Genomic DNA, 17,150 nt, shown 5'->3' with positions numbered 1-17,150 from the left:
TTTAGATAAACCTCATAAATTATACTGTAAATTTGTAAATTAGTTGATTGTATACATTTCAAAAAATTTTTTTATTTAACATTAAGATGAGCAGCTGTAAACTTTCCTAATATATTCAGTATAGAATTTGACCTCTAAAGTTGTTTACATGAAGGGAGACTGTTTTCGCTAGATATAAAAATGTATTATAAAATATACAGTACAGTGCTGGCATAGGAACAGACAGATCAATGGAACATGATTTCAGAACGTATGCAAATAGACCCAAGTAATATGGGAATTTAGTACATGATAAAGATGCACAGCAAATGAGCAAAACAAAAGATGGAACTTTCCATACAAGAAACTGGGAACTAGACAGCCATTTGGAGAAAGAAAAGGAATGCTGGATTTGATCATACTCTTTACATCAAGATAAATTCCAGATGGATCAAATATTTTAATGTAAAAATAAAACCCATAAACTACTAGAAGAAAATATAGGTGAATATTTTTGTAATCTTAAGTGTGGAAGGTCTCTAAGCTTGACACAAACCCAGAAGCCCTGGAAGCAAGATGCTTTTAAATATATTTTTAAAAAGTTAGGACCCCTGGGTGGCTCAATTGGTTAGGCATCTGACACGCGATTTTGGCTCAGGTCATGATCTTGGTTTTGTGAGTTCCAGCCCTGCATCAGGCTCTGCGCTGTCAGGTTCTCCCCCTCTCTCTGCCCCTCCCTTGCTCAGGCTCTCTCTCAAAAATAAATAATAAATAAACTTTAAAAAAATAAATAAGTATATTTTTTAAAAGTTAAATGCTTCAAGTTCTCTAAAGACAAATGTAAACAGGAAACCGGGAGAAATATTTTCAACACATTTAACAAAGAGTTCATTAATTTCCTGAATATAAAAAATCTTTAAAACGCAGTAAGTAAAAGTCATTAGACAATGGGCAAAGGACAGGAACTAATTTACTGAAAAATATGCAAATGGCCAATATCTGAACAGCTTAGTGTCACTTCCAATTAAAGAAAGTAAAATGAGGTTCTTACCTATCAGTAATGAGAAAGTATTAATAGATATGAAATGTAAGGCCCAATATAAAAGCATTAATTAATACCACTTTTTATTTTCATTTTGCAAAGTCCGTATTTTTGTTCTAAATATTTACAACAGTCCTGTCTAACATATGAGACAGCCCTGCTGCCTTTGGAAACAGTTGGCCTAAAGCGGCAGTTCTCAAACTTTTATATTCATCAGGATACTCTGGAGGGCTTGTTAAAGCACAGATTGCCAGGTCCCACCCTAGAATTTATGATTCAGTAACTCTGGAGTGGCACCCAATAATTTGCATTTCTAACAAATTATCTGGTGATGCTGGTTTGGCTGGTCCAGGGACCACACTTTGAAAACCACTGGCCTAGAACGAACACATCGAGTATTAGAAAATTATGTGATACCATCTTGTTAAGAGAATTGTACTGGTAAGAGGAGGCAAATTAGGGGAAGTCTAAAGTAATGACATAACACTGCGTCTTTCACCTGAATGTCTTTCTCCTTCTAAGTTTATATCACTAACCTATTCCCAAGCAAGCAGTCATCTTCATAAATCTAGATATGGTTTACCTTCTAAACTTTTTTGCATTTTTCTACTATATCCCTCCTTAAAAATGTCTTTTATTTTGGCCCCCTTAGGAATCTTAGTACTTTGAGGAACTGAAATGTAATATGAAATAGAAATAGAAATAAATAGACATAAATCCCGTTCAGAGTCTTAGATACATATTATCCTTATAAATTATTATTTCTTTTAAAGAGGCTTACTTCAAAACCTTGACAGTTAAATTTTACACTTTTACATTAAAGAGGTAGACTGGGGACTCAATGGAAGCCCATATGTAAGCTAAGTTTTTCTGTTTTAAATCTACATTAGCCAAATATTATTATATTCACTGCCTTTGTCTTAGATGTAACAAGACATTTCTAAACATTTCTTGGGTTCTTAGGTGTGTTGAACTACTTTAGCAACTTTTATAGAAAGCCATTGCTCTTCTTTATGGTTCTCTAATGGCTACAATTATAATATAGTCTAGCGCTTTCTGGAAATCAGAAAATTCTGAAATCTTCCTGCAGTTTCTTTACTTTCTCTAATATTAAATGAGATTCTCCTAGAGTAACCCCAAGAAGAGATGGACCTTTGTTTGTTAAGAATTATATTAACTGCCAGGTGAACCATTAAAAAAAACCCTGAGGAGCGCCTGGGTGGCTCAGTCGGTTGGGCATCCGACTTCAGCTCAGGCCGTGATCTCACAGTCCGTGAGTTCGAGCTCCACGTCAGGCTCTGTGCTGACAGTTCAGAGCCTGGAGCCTGCATTGGATTCTGTGTCTCCCTCTGTCTCTGCTCCTCCCCTGCTCACGCTCTGTCTCTCTCTATCTCAAAAATAAATAAAAACATTTTAAAAAATTAATAATAATAAAAAAAACCCTGAGAAGTGTCAGAAACACTAGAGTTTCTCTATCCCCAAGTAACTATTTCACTCAGGTCAAACCTATTAAGATTTCATACACGTACACAGAGTATGGCTGAGGTCTGTCACCATCCACAAATTAGCAAGAAGCATTTATTAAGCATTGGCACTAAAGATAATGTGATTTACTGTTCCCAATAGGATAGCAAAATTAACAAATGAATTAATTAACCCTTGTTTACATTCTATTTCAAAGCCAAGATTTTAAGTAAAGCTTTTGTCAAAGGTATTAACTGAGCTTGGTTTACAAACCCCAAGTGCAAGACTTGTGAAAGCCAAATGCTTTGTGGTCTGCAATCAGGGAAAAACTCTTCCTTAATTAACTCTGGGGATTAAAAGGTAAATAAAAAGATCTCTGCAGGCATACCAATTGTTCTTCCCATGATCTGAGTCTTAGCAGGTATTTGGGGGTGTGCTGAGTAATTGAAAGGGACACGTGGCTGATAGCAGGGGAAGGAGAGCCAGATTTCATGTTAGAAGACTGGCGTCAAGTCCAGAGTTGATCACACGCTTACCCACCTGGGACCAGAGAAGCCACCACCTACTTTATTTTATTATCTCATTTCATTTTATCTATTTACTGACTGACTGGCCTATTACCCATGGGAAAACAAATAGTACCTGGCTCGGAATCATATTACAAGGATAATTTCTATAAAAACAGGGGCAAAAGGCCATACAGATGTTGCCTAATTTAAATGTCCAATATTGGTCTGGCTGTATGTGCACTTACCATTCAGAACTATTGGAATAGCTTTACAAACTAGCACATACACACCTAATCTGCCAGACATCTGGCCAAAGAAGGTAGATCTTTTCCAGTCTCATACAATTCCAGTCAAACCATATGGATACCTTTTTGTCCCCATCTCCCTACCCCTAACCAACAGACACACGCGCACGCACGCACACGCACACACACACACATTGAATAATCCCAAATGTAGTCCATTTCTAGTTCTGCATGGAGCCACAACAGTTCTGTAAGCCAACATTTCCAGACCTTTTGCCCTCTTCCTCCCCTTCCCACCAGCTTCCCCTGGCGTAGGGGAGAGAGGCATCTGGAGCGTGTGGATTTCTAGTAATCCTGGCTCAATGCTTCACTGGAAGTGGTGCTCCAGGCAGAGGCTGTGAAACTTGGACTGTCCCCAGCCATCAGCACTAACCATAACCTGTTTCTTATTGAAATTGCCTGTAACGTGTCTTTATTTTAATCCTCCTATTACCCCACAAAATAAAGAATCTGTTAGATTGTTTAAATCCCATTTAACTCATTTTACCTTAGAATGTTTGCTAACATGTTCTGTGTATTCTTCTAAACAGCATACATACATATGTACATACAGGGAGTACAAACCTAGCACATATGTATACATATGCAGACATACACCTTACGTGATTTTCCACTTAAGCAAATTATAAATGATTGGCTTATATTCATTTACTTACACAAGAACAGAAGAAAACACCAACCCCAAACATTAAAATAACCAGGCACCAATAACTACCTCCCTTAGCTAAGAGATTTAAATAATCATCTCGGTTTCTTGGAAAAACCAATAATAGCTAGTGGCTCTGTGGGGCGCCTTACATAGTAGCCATACAGCAAACCGCACTCGCATGCCTGATAACGTGCACTTATTTCGGCACCCCACCCTGTTCATTGTGGGCTCGGCAGAGTGGAAATCAGCCAGAGCGCTGCCCCACTCTGCAGGCCTGTCCTTTCACTTGTCAGAGATCCAGCCAAACTCAAGCCTGGATTTCAATCCTAATGAAATATCTGAGGTCATTGCCTGAGCCAAAAATAAAAATGCAGCAGGAGAAGAATCCGACATGGACAGAGCAGGAGCATTTCAGTGACCTCAACTTGGGGCAGGGGCCTTTAGCAGCTTCCCGTGGCCCGCCCGCATGCAGCTAGAATCTGGAAGACACAGACAGAGCCGTCGAGCCTGTCTCTAATTGGTCTCACATCATCAGCATTCCAGAACAGGAAACTATCTACAGCCAGGAATTCTTGCCTCTTTGCCATAATATTTGAGAAGCAAACCTTTTCCCCTGCACATATTTAATTCTGTTAGTTTGCAGCAGGTTAGCTTTCTTGGTTTTGATACTCGAATGAGAACACTGTGTCTGTGGCTATCAGATTTCCAGGGTATGAACCTCTCCCTCACTTGCCTAGGTCAATAAGCTAATTTTTAGGCCAAAGACCATTCATAAAATGTATAGCATCTCATTCGATGATGCCTTTACTAAGACATAGAATGAGATCGGCTGGTGGAGCTAAGCCCCTGTCTCCAGCCCTAGGAAGGGGACCAGTTTTCCAGGGCACACGTGGACAGTTAATGGCACTGCCCCGAGAGCTTCCAAAGAAGCCGAACTAGAGTTCCTTCCTCCTTATCCCACATCATATGGTATGTCCAATGCTCACTCACATGCATACAGTTCACTCCACTGTGGCTGTCCCAGGGGTCAAAACGCAAAAATACTTGCACATCGGATGAGAAATGACTGCCGCCTCTAGCCAGCCCTCACACCGCCCCCAAAATAAAAACCCCACCACACGGAACCATTCTGGCTTTTTCTTTGGGAGAGAGGGTGTTGATGACGGTTGGGAAAGTACTTAGAAAGGAATCCTTAATGTTTAATTGAAATGTTCTGAGATAGAGGCAGAGTCAGCTCCTTTTGGCCAAACTCCTGAAAATCAGAGCTGTATGTACTCGTCTATAAGCTATTTCATGGTTTCATTTATCAATGCAAATAAATAAAATTTAAAGTAATGCTCTCACTTTTTTTTATTAAAAAAAACTTTCTTACGTTTATTTTATTATTGAGAGACAAAGTGAGACAGAGCATGAGCATGGGAGGGGCAGACAGAGGAGGAGACACAGAATCCCAAGCAGACTCCAGGCTCTGAGCTGTCAGCACAGAGTCCAACGCGGGGCTCAAACCCACCAACTGTGAGATCATGACCTGAGCCGAAGTCAGACTCCCAACCGACTGAGCCACCCAGGCGCCCCGGAATACTCTTCACTTTAAGGATCCTCTCATTCAGTCCCAGCTTGTCAGTTTGAGATTTTCCAAGGAGTGGCCAGCAAGGCTGTATTCCCACTCATCCATCCACAGACCTTGGGGCAAGAAAGTGTGGAAAAAGAAAGATAAAAGCCAGAGAAGCCTTTACCCCTCCTGCACAAAATCTGCAAGTTGGAAGGAACCTTAGATAATCCATCCTCCCCTTTAACTTCCATGGAGAGCGAGAGGTTCAGGGATGAAGTAACTTACCCAAGATCCCAATGACCATGGGGCCAACCTGGGCCAGGAAGTCTGGGCTCCTCATTCTAGCTGAGCCCTCCTCTCTTCAGTAAGTGGCCTCGTTAATATTTTCTGGTTTCTCTTTCATTGTAGAAGTTGCTGAAACGTAACTGCTTCACAGTTACACAAAAGCAGTTTCTTTTGTGGGGCCAATGCAGAAGTGTTCAGTTTAGATTTGCTAGATGGCCTACATAGGGCATGAGGAAGCAGAGAACACCACAGAGAAACAGCCCAGATGTTCTTGGCACAGAGCAAATAAATACAACTGGGGGCCAACCCACAAAGGTGGCTTTTGGGGAAGACTAAAAAAATCAGAGTGAGTAGATAGAAAGTTAAGGGTTACTAAGCAGTACAGAGAATTGTGTCATGGGTATTAACTTCTTAAATGCTGTTCTGAATTAATTTTTAAAACCATGGGATGGTTAATGCTAGTGAATTTCAGCTCTGTTAACCAAATGATGTATTAAAAATATATATTTGTGAAAACGAAATGAATAAGTAACACTATGCTGGACCTTACTGGTTGGTGTGAGTATAAGCCACTGGTTGGCACTTGCATGGGGAGGGTACAGTTTAAGCATCCCCTGGATACTCCCTCTATGATGCCTTCTCCAGATGAATTAGGTCAATGGTTCGCAGCTGGGATGAGCTCCCTGCCCCTCCCAGGGGACATTTGGACTTCGGGCAGCATCTAGAGACACTGTCAGTTGTCACAACTTGGGGAGAGGGATTGCTACCAGCATCCGGTGGGTTGAGGCCAGGGATGCTGTTGAGCACCGTGCGGTGCACTGGGCAGCCCCCTTCAACAACAAACAGCTGTCTGGCCCCAAACGTCAATAGTGCCGAGGTTGAGATCCCTGGATTCAGGGAAGCAGTGGACGTTTTCAGGAAAAACCCACTGGATGGCTTTGGTCAATAGCAACTATGTCTCCCTGGGGTTGCATTCCCTGTGACGCTGGAAAGGAGGACATAGGTCTTTGTTCTCCGTGATGTACAGCAACAACCAGAAAGCCATGAAGCTGCTGATTGCTGGGAGCAGGTAACTCAGAACTGGCCGGCTTTCATTTGGTTTATCACTCAGGGACACGGAAGGATGCGTCTCTTTCATTATCTGCTGCAATTTTGCACACGGATGATTACATTGATAGATTTACCTTATGTGCAAGATGTGTTCCTGAGAAGTTGTCTGTTAAGTCATATTTGAAATGTAGTCGGGAAATTCAGGAAACACCAAGGAGTCAGTGAATTCTTCTAAAGTGAAAGGTCCTTTTAAATAAAGTGCTATTCTCAAAGAGGAGCAAGCCTATATATTGTGTTGTTTAATGTAAATATTTCTCCTGCACATTTTTCTTATAGAGCTCCATAACTTTTACGTAAGAAACTGTTTCTCTTCCTCCTTCCTTTTCCTGACCTTATTCTTTTCACTTAAAAGCAAATCAGGGGGAAAGTTAACAATAGGCTGTCTGAATTTGGGAAGGTCATTGACCAGTCTGTCCATTATACTGTTCCAAAGATGACTGCTGGGTTACAAATGGTTAGAAAATAGGACTTGGTTACATTCTGAAATCATTAATTTTTTATCTCAGACTTTTTTTCAGTTACTGACCTTTGGCTGGAAAGAGCAGGTGTACTCAGCCCCTCCATCACCCCATGGGTGTCTGCTGCACCGGAAATACCCAATAAGACTCACCCCTCCTCACTTAAGTGGGGTGTGGGGGTGCCGGTATCAGCAGAGATAAGGGGGTGGTACTGAAGGAACCCAGTGGTTTTCCCCTTATCAATCACTGCCCTAGGGCAACATCCCTAGGTGTATAAATCACTAACTCAGCAGGGCAAAGGGGGCAGGAAGGAGGAAATTTATTTGATAAGGCTACCATTAGTGTCACTTCAGTGATAGGAGGGTATGGAGGTGTGACCCAGTGAGGACAAAGACACTGCCACTGGGGAAGAGCTGACCCAGACAAGAGGCACTAGGAGACCTGGGTCCAACCTTCATCCCACTGGAAAGAGGGAGGAGCCAAGGGCAGGGAGATGCTAGAGATGATTCTACCGGGTCGACCGTCCTGACCAGTGTGGCTCCAGCGTCAAGAAAGCAGGTCCTAGAGTCACCACGAAAGGTGGTGTCACACTCACCTGCTCTTTAGAGCACTTGCCATTGGAATATCCTTCCGTATACATTCACCCATTTCTGTTCCACAGAACTCCGTGAGTAGGAAGGAAAATGAGGAAACCAGAGCAGTGACTTGCCCAAGATCGCTCAAAGAAAAGGTTGTGATTTGAGCACAAGTCTTCTGATTGGAAGCCTTGCATCTCCCTCTAGGATGGCACATTCCCCCCACTCAGATGACGAGGCCTCGGTATGAGCTGTGGCTGGGCTGTCAGGAGTCCTGGATTCTAGTCTCAACTCGGTCTTTAACTCACTGTGTCCTCATGAGACAATCACTAGCCCTCTTAGAATCTCGGTTTTCTTATCTATGGCATGAGGGGGTTGATCAAGATGTCCTCACATCACCGAGGGTGTTGTAGGTGTGGTCAGATTGAAATGAAGACTCTCAGGAAGGCAGCGGCAGCAGTCTTGGCTGTATTATTGAGCACCTACCACATGCCAGGAACTGTGCTAAATGCTTTATTACCTCATTTCAGCTTCACAACACTTCTACGAGGTGCATGTTAATGGAAACTCTACTTAGCAGATAAGGAAACCGAAGTTCAGAGAGGTGAAGTGACTTGCTCAAGGTCATTGTCTTAGTCAGCTCAGGCTGTCATACAAAATACCACAGACTGGCTGGCTTAAACAACAGATATGTATTTCTCACAGTTCTGGAAGCCTGGAGTCCCAGATCCAGATCCAGCAGGGCGTGGTTTCCGATGAGAGCTCCCTTCCTGGCTCACAGATGGCCACCTTCTTGCTGCCTTCCTCACACGGCCTTTCCTCTGGGTCCACACAGTGGGGGAGAAAGAGAGAGAGCTCTCTGGCGTCTCTTCTTACAAGGACACGAATCCTATCAGATCAGGGCCCACCCTTATGACCTCAGGGTCATAACCTTGATTTCTTCCTGAAGACGCTATCTCCAAATGTGGTGATGCTGCGGGTTAGAGCTTCATCATAGGAATTCGGTCAGGGCGGTGGCAGGGAGGAGGTGCTGCACAATTCAGTCCATACAGCCAGAAAGTGATGTGAAGGTGGAATTTGAAGTCAAGCCATGTCACTCCTAGCCACCCCTGTGTTTTACTTGCCCAGAGAGCTGAGCTCGGGCAGAGACTGCCGCTACCGAGAGGTCCTGTCTTTTGGTCTCTGAGCAGCAGAGGAGTCTCCTGGGTACGAGGGTGGGTGGGTGGGTCCTTTCACCAAACTTTCTCAATCTGGACTGGTCCTGGGGCTAAGTCAGAGGCAGGCTAGGAAAGGGTGCCCCAAAGACCATCCTATGCCCAGGACTGAAGTCCAAGATACTAAAGAAAAAACAAAAGCAGCACAAACTGAGCCTTGAGGGCTGTTTCCTTCATAGTCCTCTTCGAACCTGGTCCAGTGCTGGGCCCCGCATGCACTGTTGCTGGTTGGACAGAACCACGCGGGCCCGATTCCCTGGGCTCCTGAGATGAGGGAGCCGTTGCTTGTCAGGGCTGTTTGGAAGGGTGGGCGCTGAATCCACACTGGCAAGCCACCTCCTGGAGCAGCTACAGTTGTGCTTGACAGTTACTCATTATTAAAGACTTTGCAGGAAAAACAAGTCATTTGGACTCCTGTGCAGGCTTCCACTAAGCCAAACAACAAACTAGTCATCCACCTGGAATGCCTCCCCTCTATAAATTACAATATCTGCATGTTGCCTTCAAAAAATACCCTCTTCTCCACTCTCTCGTGCTTTACTGTCCCCACTTGTGTTATAAAGATGGGCTTACAAAGGTGGGGGGGGGGTCCCTGATTTTTAAAAAACTCAGAAGGACAATAGACCAAAGGATGTCATTCAGAAAAGTGTCGTTTGACCTTTCCAAACTGTCGGATGAAGGCAGGGAGTCACGGAGAACCACGCAGCCCACGTTAGCAGAAGTGGACAGCACCGTTTTCACGGCTAAAATGCCGGGGCCGTCACTGGTATTCAGAGCACAGCATTCTCGTTCTCCGTCACTTCACCCCAGAGTTACTACCCACACTGCTGGCCCAGGGATAGGAAACTAACACACAGAGCTTCTAGAACTCTGTCCACTGTCACCACGATCACACAGTTGCTAGTTGACTGCTGACCCCCCTCCACTGTGAGCCATAAGCCTCGCCCCAGCTAGTTCTAATCAGAAAAAAAAAATTCTTTTTTCAAGGGAAATTCAACCTTGAGCATCTTGGAAAAGGGAAGAGCCCATTTCTGTGAGTCATCTCTCTCCCCGGTGGCGGGGCTAACCCGGAGTGAATGTACTCTGAGCTGCACAGAGGACTGGACTTCAGCTATTTGTGTCTTGCTCATCTCAGCCTGGTTCATCATCTCCCACGTTCGGCTTTTGCAGGTGTGAAAGCTGTGGAGCCGTTTTCCATTCTGAATGCAAAGAAAAGTCTGTCCCCTGCCCGAGGTGCGTCCGCCGAGAGCTGCAGAAGAAGCAGAAGTCTTTCTGGCGGAGGCTGAACGTGGACGAGAGCCTGGAGGAGGCCTGCAACATGTTCGAGCTGTCCTACCAGAACACCTGACTCAGCAGGGGCCCGAGGACAGGGACTGACCTCTCACCGATCCATCAGCCCGGCGGCCTCCTGAGCAGCCAGTTTGGTCCCTTTGGAGGAAGAGTATGTCTCATCTTCAGCTAGATATAGATATATATTTACATACATATACACACATACCTAGACGTCCCGTATGTATGTTCTGTGTAAATCGCCGTCCAAAAGGTCCGTGAAGCCTCTGTGGCTCAAAGAAAATACCAGTAGCTGAATTACACTTAGCCATGAATTTCAGCAGCTTGCTCCCAAGCAAAGCCCTGGTTCTCAAACGATGCTTTATATAGCCCAGATTTTTTTTTTTTTTCTTGTTTTGCTTTGTTTTGTCGTTTGGCTCTCGGGGGCCATCTTGTTACGCGGAACACAGGAGGAAGCATTTCCTACAGAAGCACAGAACTTCGGGTTGCGTTTGTGTTATTTATTTTGAGCCTTCACAGAGGATGCGGTGACCGAGGCAAGCCCTCGCCATCGCCTGTGTCACAAGAAAATCTTCAGAACACGGGGATAGATGACTCCGGGTCACCTCAGTTTCTGCCGTGCAGGTGGGGATCACCTCAGCTGAGCCGAGTGGCCCAGAAATGAGGAGTGTGAGCTCCCTCTGACAGCACGCACCCCTACTTTATGAGGAGAGCTCCTTCTGGTTTTGAAGTTAATCTCAGGGGGTTTTTTCCTGAGGAAAAAAGAAAAAAGAGACCTCTGCGACCAACAGCTGCTTGTTGTCGGTCTGTTTGCTGGTTCGAAGCCCAGCGCCACCTAAGGGTGCGACGCCCCAGCATATTTGGTTGAAAACGGCTTTCTGAAGGGCAGTTTTCCCAGGGTTTCGTGGGGAATATTTATGATTTTTTTTTAATGGTGCTGGCCTGGGGAAATTTCCTACGATTGTGGTCAAACACATCGGTTTCTAGACTGTGGATATTGTACGTACATTCCGTGAGGTGGCGTTCAGTTTCTTTTCACAGAATCTTAGGTAGGCACGTCCTTCCTATTTATTTGAAATGCTTTATTTGTCATTGTTCTCCATTGCACTTTCACTTTGGCCTGTCAATTTAACCACATCTGCTTTCATACTTTTCAAATTGTTTACAAAATCAAAGTAACACGGGACTTCAAAACACCAACAGTAGACTATTAAGAAAATACCAAACTTATGAATACAATTAATGAACTAAATGTAATAGTATTGTTTAAATAGATACACACACACACACACACACACATAATTGCCACCTTGAAACAAAAATGCTAAAATCATATCCTAGGAATAGGAAATATAATGAATCGCTTCACCACTTAGCAGAGCCGTGGCCCCCACCGCCATGCCGTGTGGGAGCCAGTAGAATAGTCGTGACCAAAATGTCAGGTAGGCCGGCACTGGAAATCATGGCTCCATTCTTTCCACCATAATCTTCCCAGAGCAGAAAGATACACTGATAATGAAGCAATTTTCAACAGGCCATAGGAGACGATTCTGTATGTTTTCCCCGAGCAGATGCCTCCAAGGCCCTCATAGTTGGGTAGTTTCACCGCTGTTGGGATCTGGAGAATCAGTGGCTCACAAAGTATAGGATACATTTCACCCCATTACTGCTTCGCCCCCACACCTTGCTCCCTCCAGATCCTAACTCTTGAAACCTCTGTCCGTGTAGAGGCGTGACATTCCGGACTGACTTTTGTGCCGACTGCTGGATGCAAACATTTCACCTCTCAACCCATGCCAGTTCCTTTGGCCCCGGACCATTCATTTCAACTTAATAGCTTGCCACCACACATGCCTGTATTTTCTGACTGCAGCAGCTGTAACCAAGGGCATAAAAACTTGTTAAAAGGCCAAGACCCCATTCACGAGACACCTTACGGTGCCTTTTACTCTTGGAAAAAACAGGTTGACTTCCCCCCCGCCCCAACTCCGGTTATAGAGAACATTGCACACAAAAGATAAAGAGTGGAAAATCTCAAACAAGCACTTGGCAAACAGGCAAACAAATTTGAACCTCTCCTCCTTTTTCTTCCCCTTCGTGAAATACAGTATTTATATTTTCCAGCCTCAGAGAAGATAGCAGAACATGATCTTTCACAAGAGAATTATAGACCTGCTTATTATAAAACAGATGTGCTCCGATGGCAAAGTGCCTTTTCCCCTCCGCCCCCAGCTCCCCATCGCCGTAGTTTGCTTCTGCCTTCGCTGTAATTAATGTATCTGTGATCCCGCCTGTCAGCGAGGCCATCCCCAGCACAGTGCGTTGGGAGACCTGAAGTGCAGGCCCCCTTGCCCCCTCCAGCATGTTTGCTCTCTGTACAGAATTTCCTGTCCCACCTCACAGGCACCTAGCGTCAGACCTGCCGAGAGGGAGAGATTCTGGACCCCTGTTCTAAAGGCCTTTGTTTTCACGGGTGCCCATTTAGAGGTCCTTGCTAAATACTGGCATTCCCTGGGTACTCCAAAGGAGACCTTTCTACCCACATCATTTTCTGCTTATTTTCAAAAGGCGAGAGAAAAAACCAAACCGTAGATGTGCTGGGTCCTTCGGCTACCCAGAAGCGGAACAGCATCCCAGCTGCTTGTTTTCCCTCCTTTTCTGTGTCCCTGACGGCCTGGTCGGTGCTGCCTGCCAGTCGACACAGCAGTCCACCACCACCACCAAAATCTGATAGGACAGAGTGGAGCCAGCTTAGGAATTGGGTCTGTCATGAAAGTTCAAAATTGCTGTTTTCCAGCCCAGAAACGCCTTAGAGCACATGAACGCCCTTACTGTTTTCAACCCAAACAAATGACTCGGTACACTGTTAGGTAATTGTTCCACTGCTCAGGAACTGTCGAAACAAAAGCAGATCTGTGGATTACCACCTCCTTCAGAACCAAGCTAATACCTGCTTTCCCTCCTGTTCCCGTTCTCATCCCATATTAAATATCTCACACATAAAACACACGAGAAAGCGGCCAATTAATCTCCTAGAGCCGGCGGCTGACTCCAGGGAAACTCTTTTCACTTGAAAGGCCCATTCCCTGGTGTATCACTTGAGGAAATCCCTCCTAACAGTGCCAGAAGCTCATGTGTGAGACAGTCCAACCCTGGTAAAATGTTGGCATCTAATCCCGCAGTAGAGAAGCCAGTTCCCAAAATAGAGCCCAGTTGTACCGCTGCAGGAAGGCCACAAAGTACTTTAAAAGCAGTCAACTGGAATCGAGTCGTGTTCTTTCCAGGGCTGATTTTCCCCAAAGTTGAAAGCCTCTTTATATGAAAACCATGTAAAGTCTCATCATCCCCCTTCGCCCCACTGCCTTTTCAGGGTACTTGTGTTCCAGCCATTTTCATATATGTAGTAATAAAATGTGATATTTTTAGGAGCTTTAATACTTGATTAGCTGAGAGGGTAATCGCTTTTCGATTCTACTAGACTAGGCCTCCACCAAAAAAACAAAACAAAACAACAAAAAAAGGGAATATGATTAGTGTTTGGGATTTGTGGTTTCCAGCTAACTCAGTGGTACTTCGGACTCCTGCAAAGGGACTGTGCCATGATCTCCTTCGGGCTGCAGTGAGAACCTCGGTGTTTACATCACTCTAGCAGCCCTACACAGCCTTTGCTTAAACTAAGCGAGTCCACTTGGATGAGCTCTGACCTCTGGTTTTGTCTCTGCCTGTGTACACACTGCATACTGACACTGGACAGTTTCTTCCTGTGCCTCCTTGAAAAGGCTTGGCTTCCAGACCTGTGGGTTTGTTCTCTATCTACTGGCCAAAAAACGGCATGTGTAAATTACTGTATCAGGGTAGGACCGGATGCCACACCGAACACTTCTGCAAAAAAGAGGCATTACCTGAGGAAGCCAAGATATATTTTGTTCCTAATTTAGGGTAAAGCCAATGCTGCTGTTCATAAGTTTGGGCAGAATTCTTCATCTCCACTGCTCTGCTGCACTTTATTGAAATAACTGGATTAGGAAGTAACTCGTCAACTCTCGATTCTAACACTGTCTAGAGTCAATTCAGAAGTTATTTTATTTTATTTTTTTACTTCTCCCACTAAAGAGAGATGCATACAGTTTCCCCCCTTATTTTTCGAATTTTCTGTCTCAATACTTTTCTTACTCTTAAAATAATGTCATAAAGTTAGAGAATTGGGGGCAGAACTGACAGAAATGAACACTCTCTCCTTGGCATGAATTGAGTCTGTAGAGGTACTGTCTTCCTTCCCTTGGTTCTTGTTAGCAACTGAGCATTGCTGTATTGTGTACTGTGGCCCATTCTCCTGACCCCGAGTCTAGTAGAACCCACTGCTCTAGGTTGAGCCCAGGACGGGTGATAAGCCCTGCTCAGTTAATTTAAGCAGACAAGTGTTGATTTCTATCATGGGGGCAGTTAAGTCCTAGCGCCCAGCACTTCCTGATGGTAGACAATTCTAATTTCATTGTATTCAGACCCTCTGACTTGAGGGGTTCTCTTTAGTATGTCTTCGTGGATGCATGCCAAGGTAGAGTCTCAGTCACTGTTGAACTCTAGGTAAAAGTCGAAAGCGTGGAATGTCCTCCTCGGCACCCCCGTGGTTGTCAGGGGCTTTATTTCACGTGGGTTCCTGACGATCGTGTGATGTGGCACATTCCTCATCAAGTGGCCTTCGATGTGGTGGAAGCCAGGGTTAAGCACAAGGGAAGGGACAACTGCTGTTGGGGTTCGGTTCCTCCCTGGAAAGAGAAGCCATCTTGTCAGAAAGGCGTGACACGAAGCCACAGTGGTTGCCTAGGGGAGAAGACTCAGGCGCATAAAGCAACTCGTAGCACGGTGGAGACTCCTTTCTCCCAGCCGTAGCGCTGCAGACCAGCCTCTCTCCCCAGCCCTCGATCTTCCTCGCCCCAGTCCTGAGCCGGGGCCAGCGTCAGGCCTCATGGCTGTAACCCGGCCGGCAGACCACTGGAGCAGGTGCTCCTTCTCCATGTTGGTCTTGCCATCCGCCTCTCCCGGCAGGAGTGCCTTACAGCACTGCCTAGTGCTTCTGTCTCCTCTGTGGACCCACCTGAAGCCTGCAGGGCCCTGCGCCTCAATCTGGATCACTTTGCTTCCTCTCTGCCGGCCACTCCGTTTTACAAACACGCTGGCGACCTGCATATTCCACACGCATGTCAGACCTTTCGCCTTTGTTTAACCTGGTGCCTTCACCTCACGAGCAAAGGATGCCTGTCGGGAAGACATCGTTAACGCAGAAGGGTAGAAACATGGGCTTCTTAGCTCCGTCAACACTTTTACCACGAAATACAAAAGACACGACTGCGTCACGGTTGAACTTCGTTTTACGCTGGTTCAGGTTTTGGGTTTTGGTTTTTGATCACTCTTGTTATTTCTTTGTTTGCTTGCTTTCATTAAGCAAACTCAGGGGAATGTCACGATGTCACCAAGGCCAATGAGGAGAGATTATCCAGACTTGAATCTGTAGAGTCGGTGAGCTTAGCCTTCTTCAGGCTAAAAAAAGTATACAAAAACAATTTTCTTTTCGTTTACCGTATAAAGGTTTTCCTTTTTGCGTCACCACCTGTTTCCCAGGTAGGAGTGGGAAGTCTCTTGAACACATTGTGATGAAAATGTTTCCGTGTGGCATGGGCAGTCCATTGAGTCCAATTCGGCTTTTGCTGCTGGAGGCCTAGGTTCTGATTTTGGTCACCTACCAGAATCTTCTTTTGAATAGCCAGAAGCCCACCGAAGAAGATGGGGGGGTGGGGGGTGGGGAGTCTTCTTTAATGAACAGTAAAAGGAGGGAAAATGCTTCGTTTGCAAACGAAGAGCATGGAACGTGGCGGTCGGTGCACAAGACTTCCACTCGACTTGTTCTCCTGCTCCTGGGTCAGATCCGTGTCGTCCTCCCTTCTTTCCACTCATGCATGACAGAACCCACTCAAATTCTGGGCTTGGGCAATTATATCACCCTGTGTTGAACTATTTGAAATAACAAATGTGCTATACATGCTATTTCTGTTTTCTGGAGTTTGTTGCCTTTCGTTTGGGCATAACTTATCCATATTTTTGTTTATATCATTTTTAAATATCAGTAACCGTAATAATATAAAGCAAAGCTGTATTGTTTGACAAGAGCCCTAGTTTTTATGGTCATCTGTCGTATAATTTAAGTGCACCAGTTCCTAATGTACAAAGTCATCTCTCAATAAACAATTCAGAAAATACTTTCTGTTCTCATAACAACTTCATTAAAACACTGTTTTCGCAGGGGTGGTGAAAGCCCGAGATGAGCTCTGGATGTTAACTCAAAGTCAAGATTTGAGATTTATTGAAAATGGGCTACTAGGACTTTAAAATATCTCTTAATATTAATCTTACAGGGGTTCCCCTCCCCTAAATTCATCGACTCACAATACTCTCACAGCCCTTCCTATGCCTGTGAAAAATAAGAGTGTAACTTTATAAAAATGCAGATGTAGTTTTTTCTGGGCCTTGTGTGTCAAGGTGGCATGGTTTCTTTCAGGTCCGAGAGAAGCCCGCCACGGCTCATGCGTGGAATGTCTTCCCACCGTAGCTCCTCCCCAAGCCTTCTTGTCCTGGTTCATCTCGCCGCCGTGCTCCCCAAATTAGATGGACAAGTGACAGGCAGTAGGCCACCAGGCAAGGACACTCGTCTTCCCGAAGACCA

At 44.9% G+C, this 17,150-nt stretch overlaps 1 protein-coding gene across 3 annotated transcripts in view; it reads left to right on the top strand.

Annotated features, from left to right (window-relative positions):
- Positions 1–16,686, top strand: part of PLEKHM3 (pleckstrin homology domain containing M3) — a 199,652-nt gene extending 182,966 nt beyond the window's left edge. For all 3 annotated transcript variants that reach the window (XM_043577646.1, XM_043577644.1, XM_043577645.1), the window contains one exon: positions 10,313–16,686. In XM_043577646.1, coding sequence (XP_043433581.1) covers positions 10,313–10,318 — 6 coding nt within the window. In that variant the 3' untranslated portion in view covers positions 10,319–16,686. The remainder of the gene's footprint in view (positions 1–10,312) is intronic.
- The last annotated feature ends 464 nt before the right edge of the window (positions 16,687–17,150 follow it).

This window comes from Prionailurus bengalensis, chromosome C1, assembly GCF_016509475.1.
Source record: "Prionailurus bengalensis isolate Pbe53 chromosome C1, Fcat_Pben_1.1_paternal_pri, whole genome shotgun sequence".
NCBI classification, from domain to species: Eukaryota; Metazoa; Chordata; class Mammalia; order Carnivora; family Felidae; genus Prionailurus; species Prionailurus bengalensis.
The sequence above is the reverse complement of the archived record's forward strand: the minus strand, read 5'-3'. Positions and strand labels throughout refer to the sequence as shown.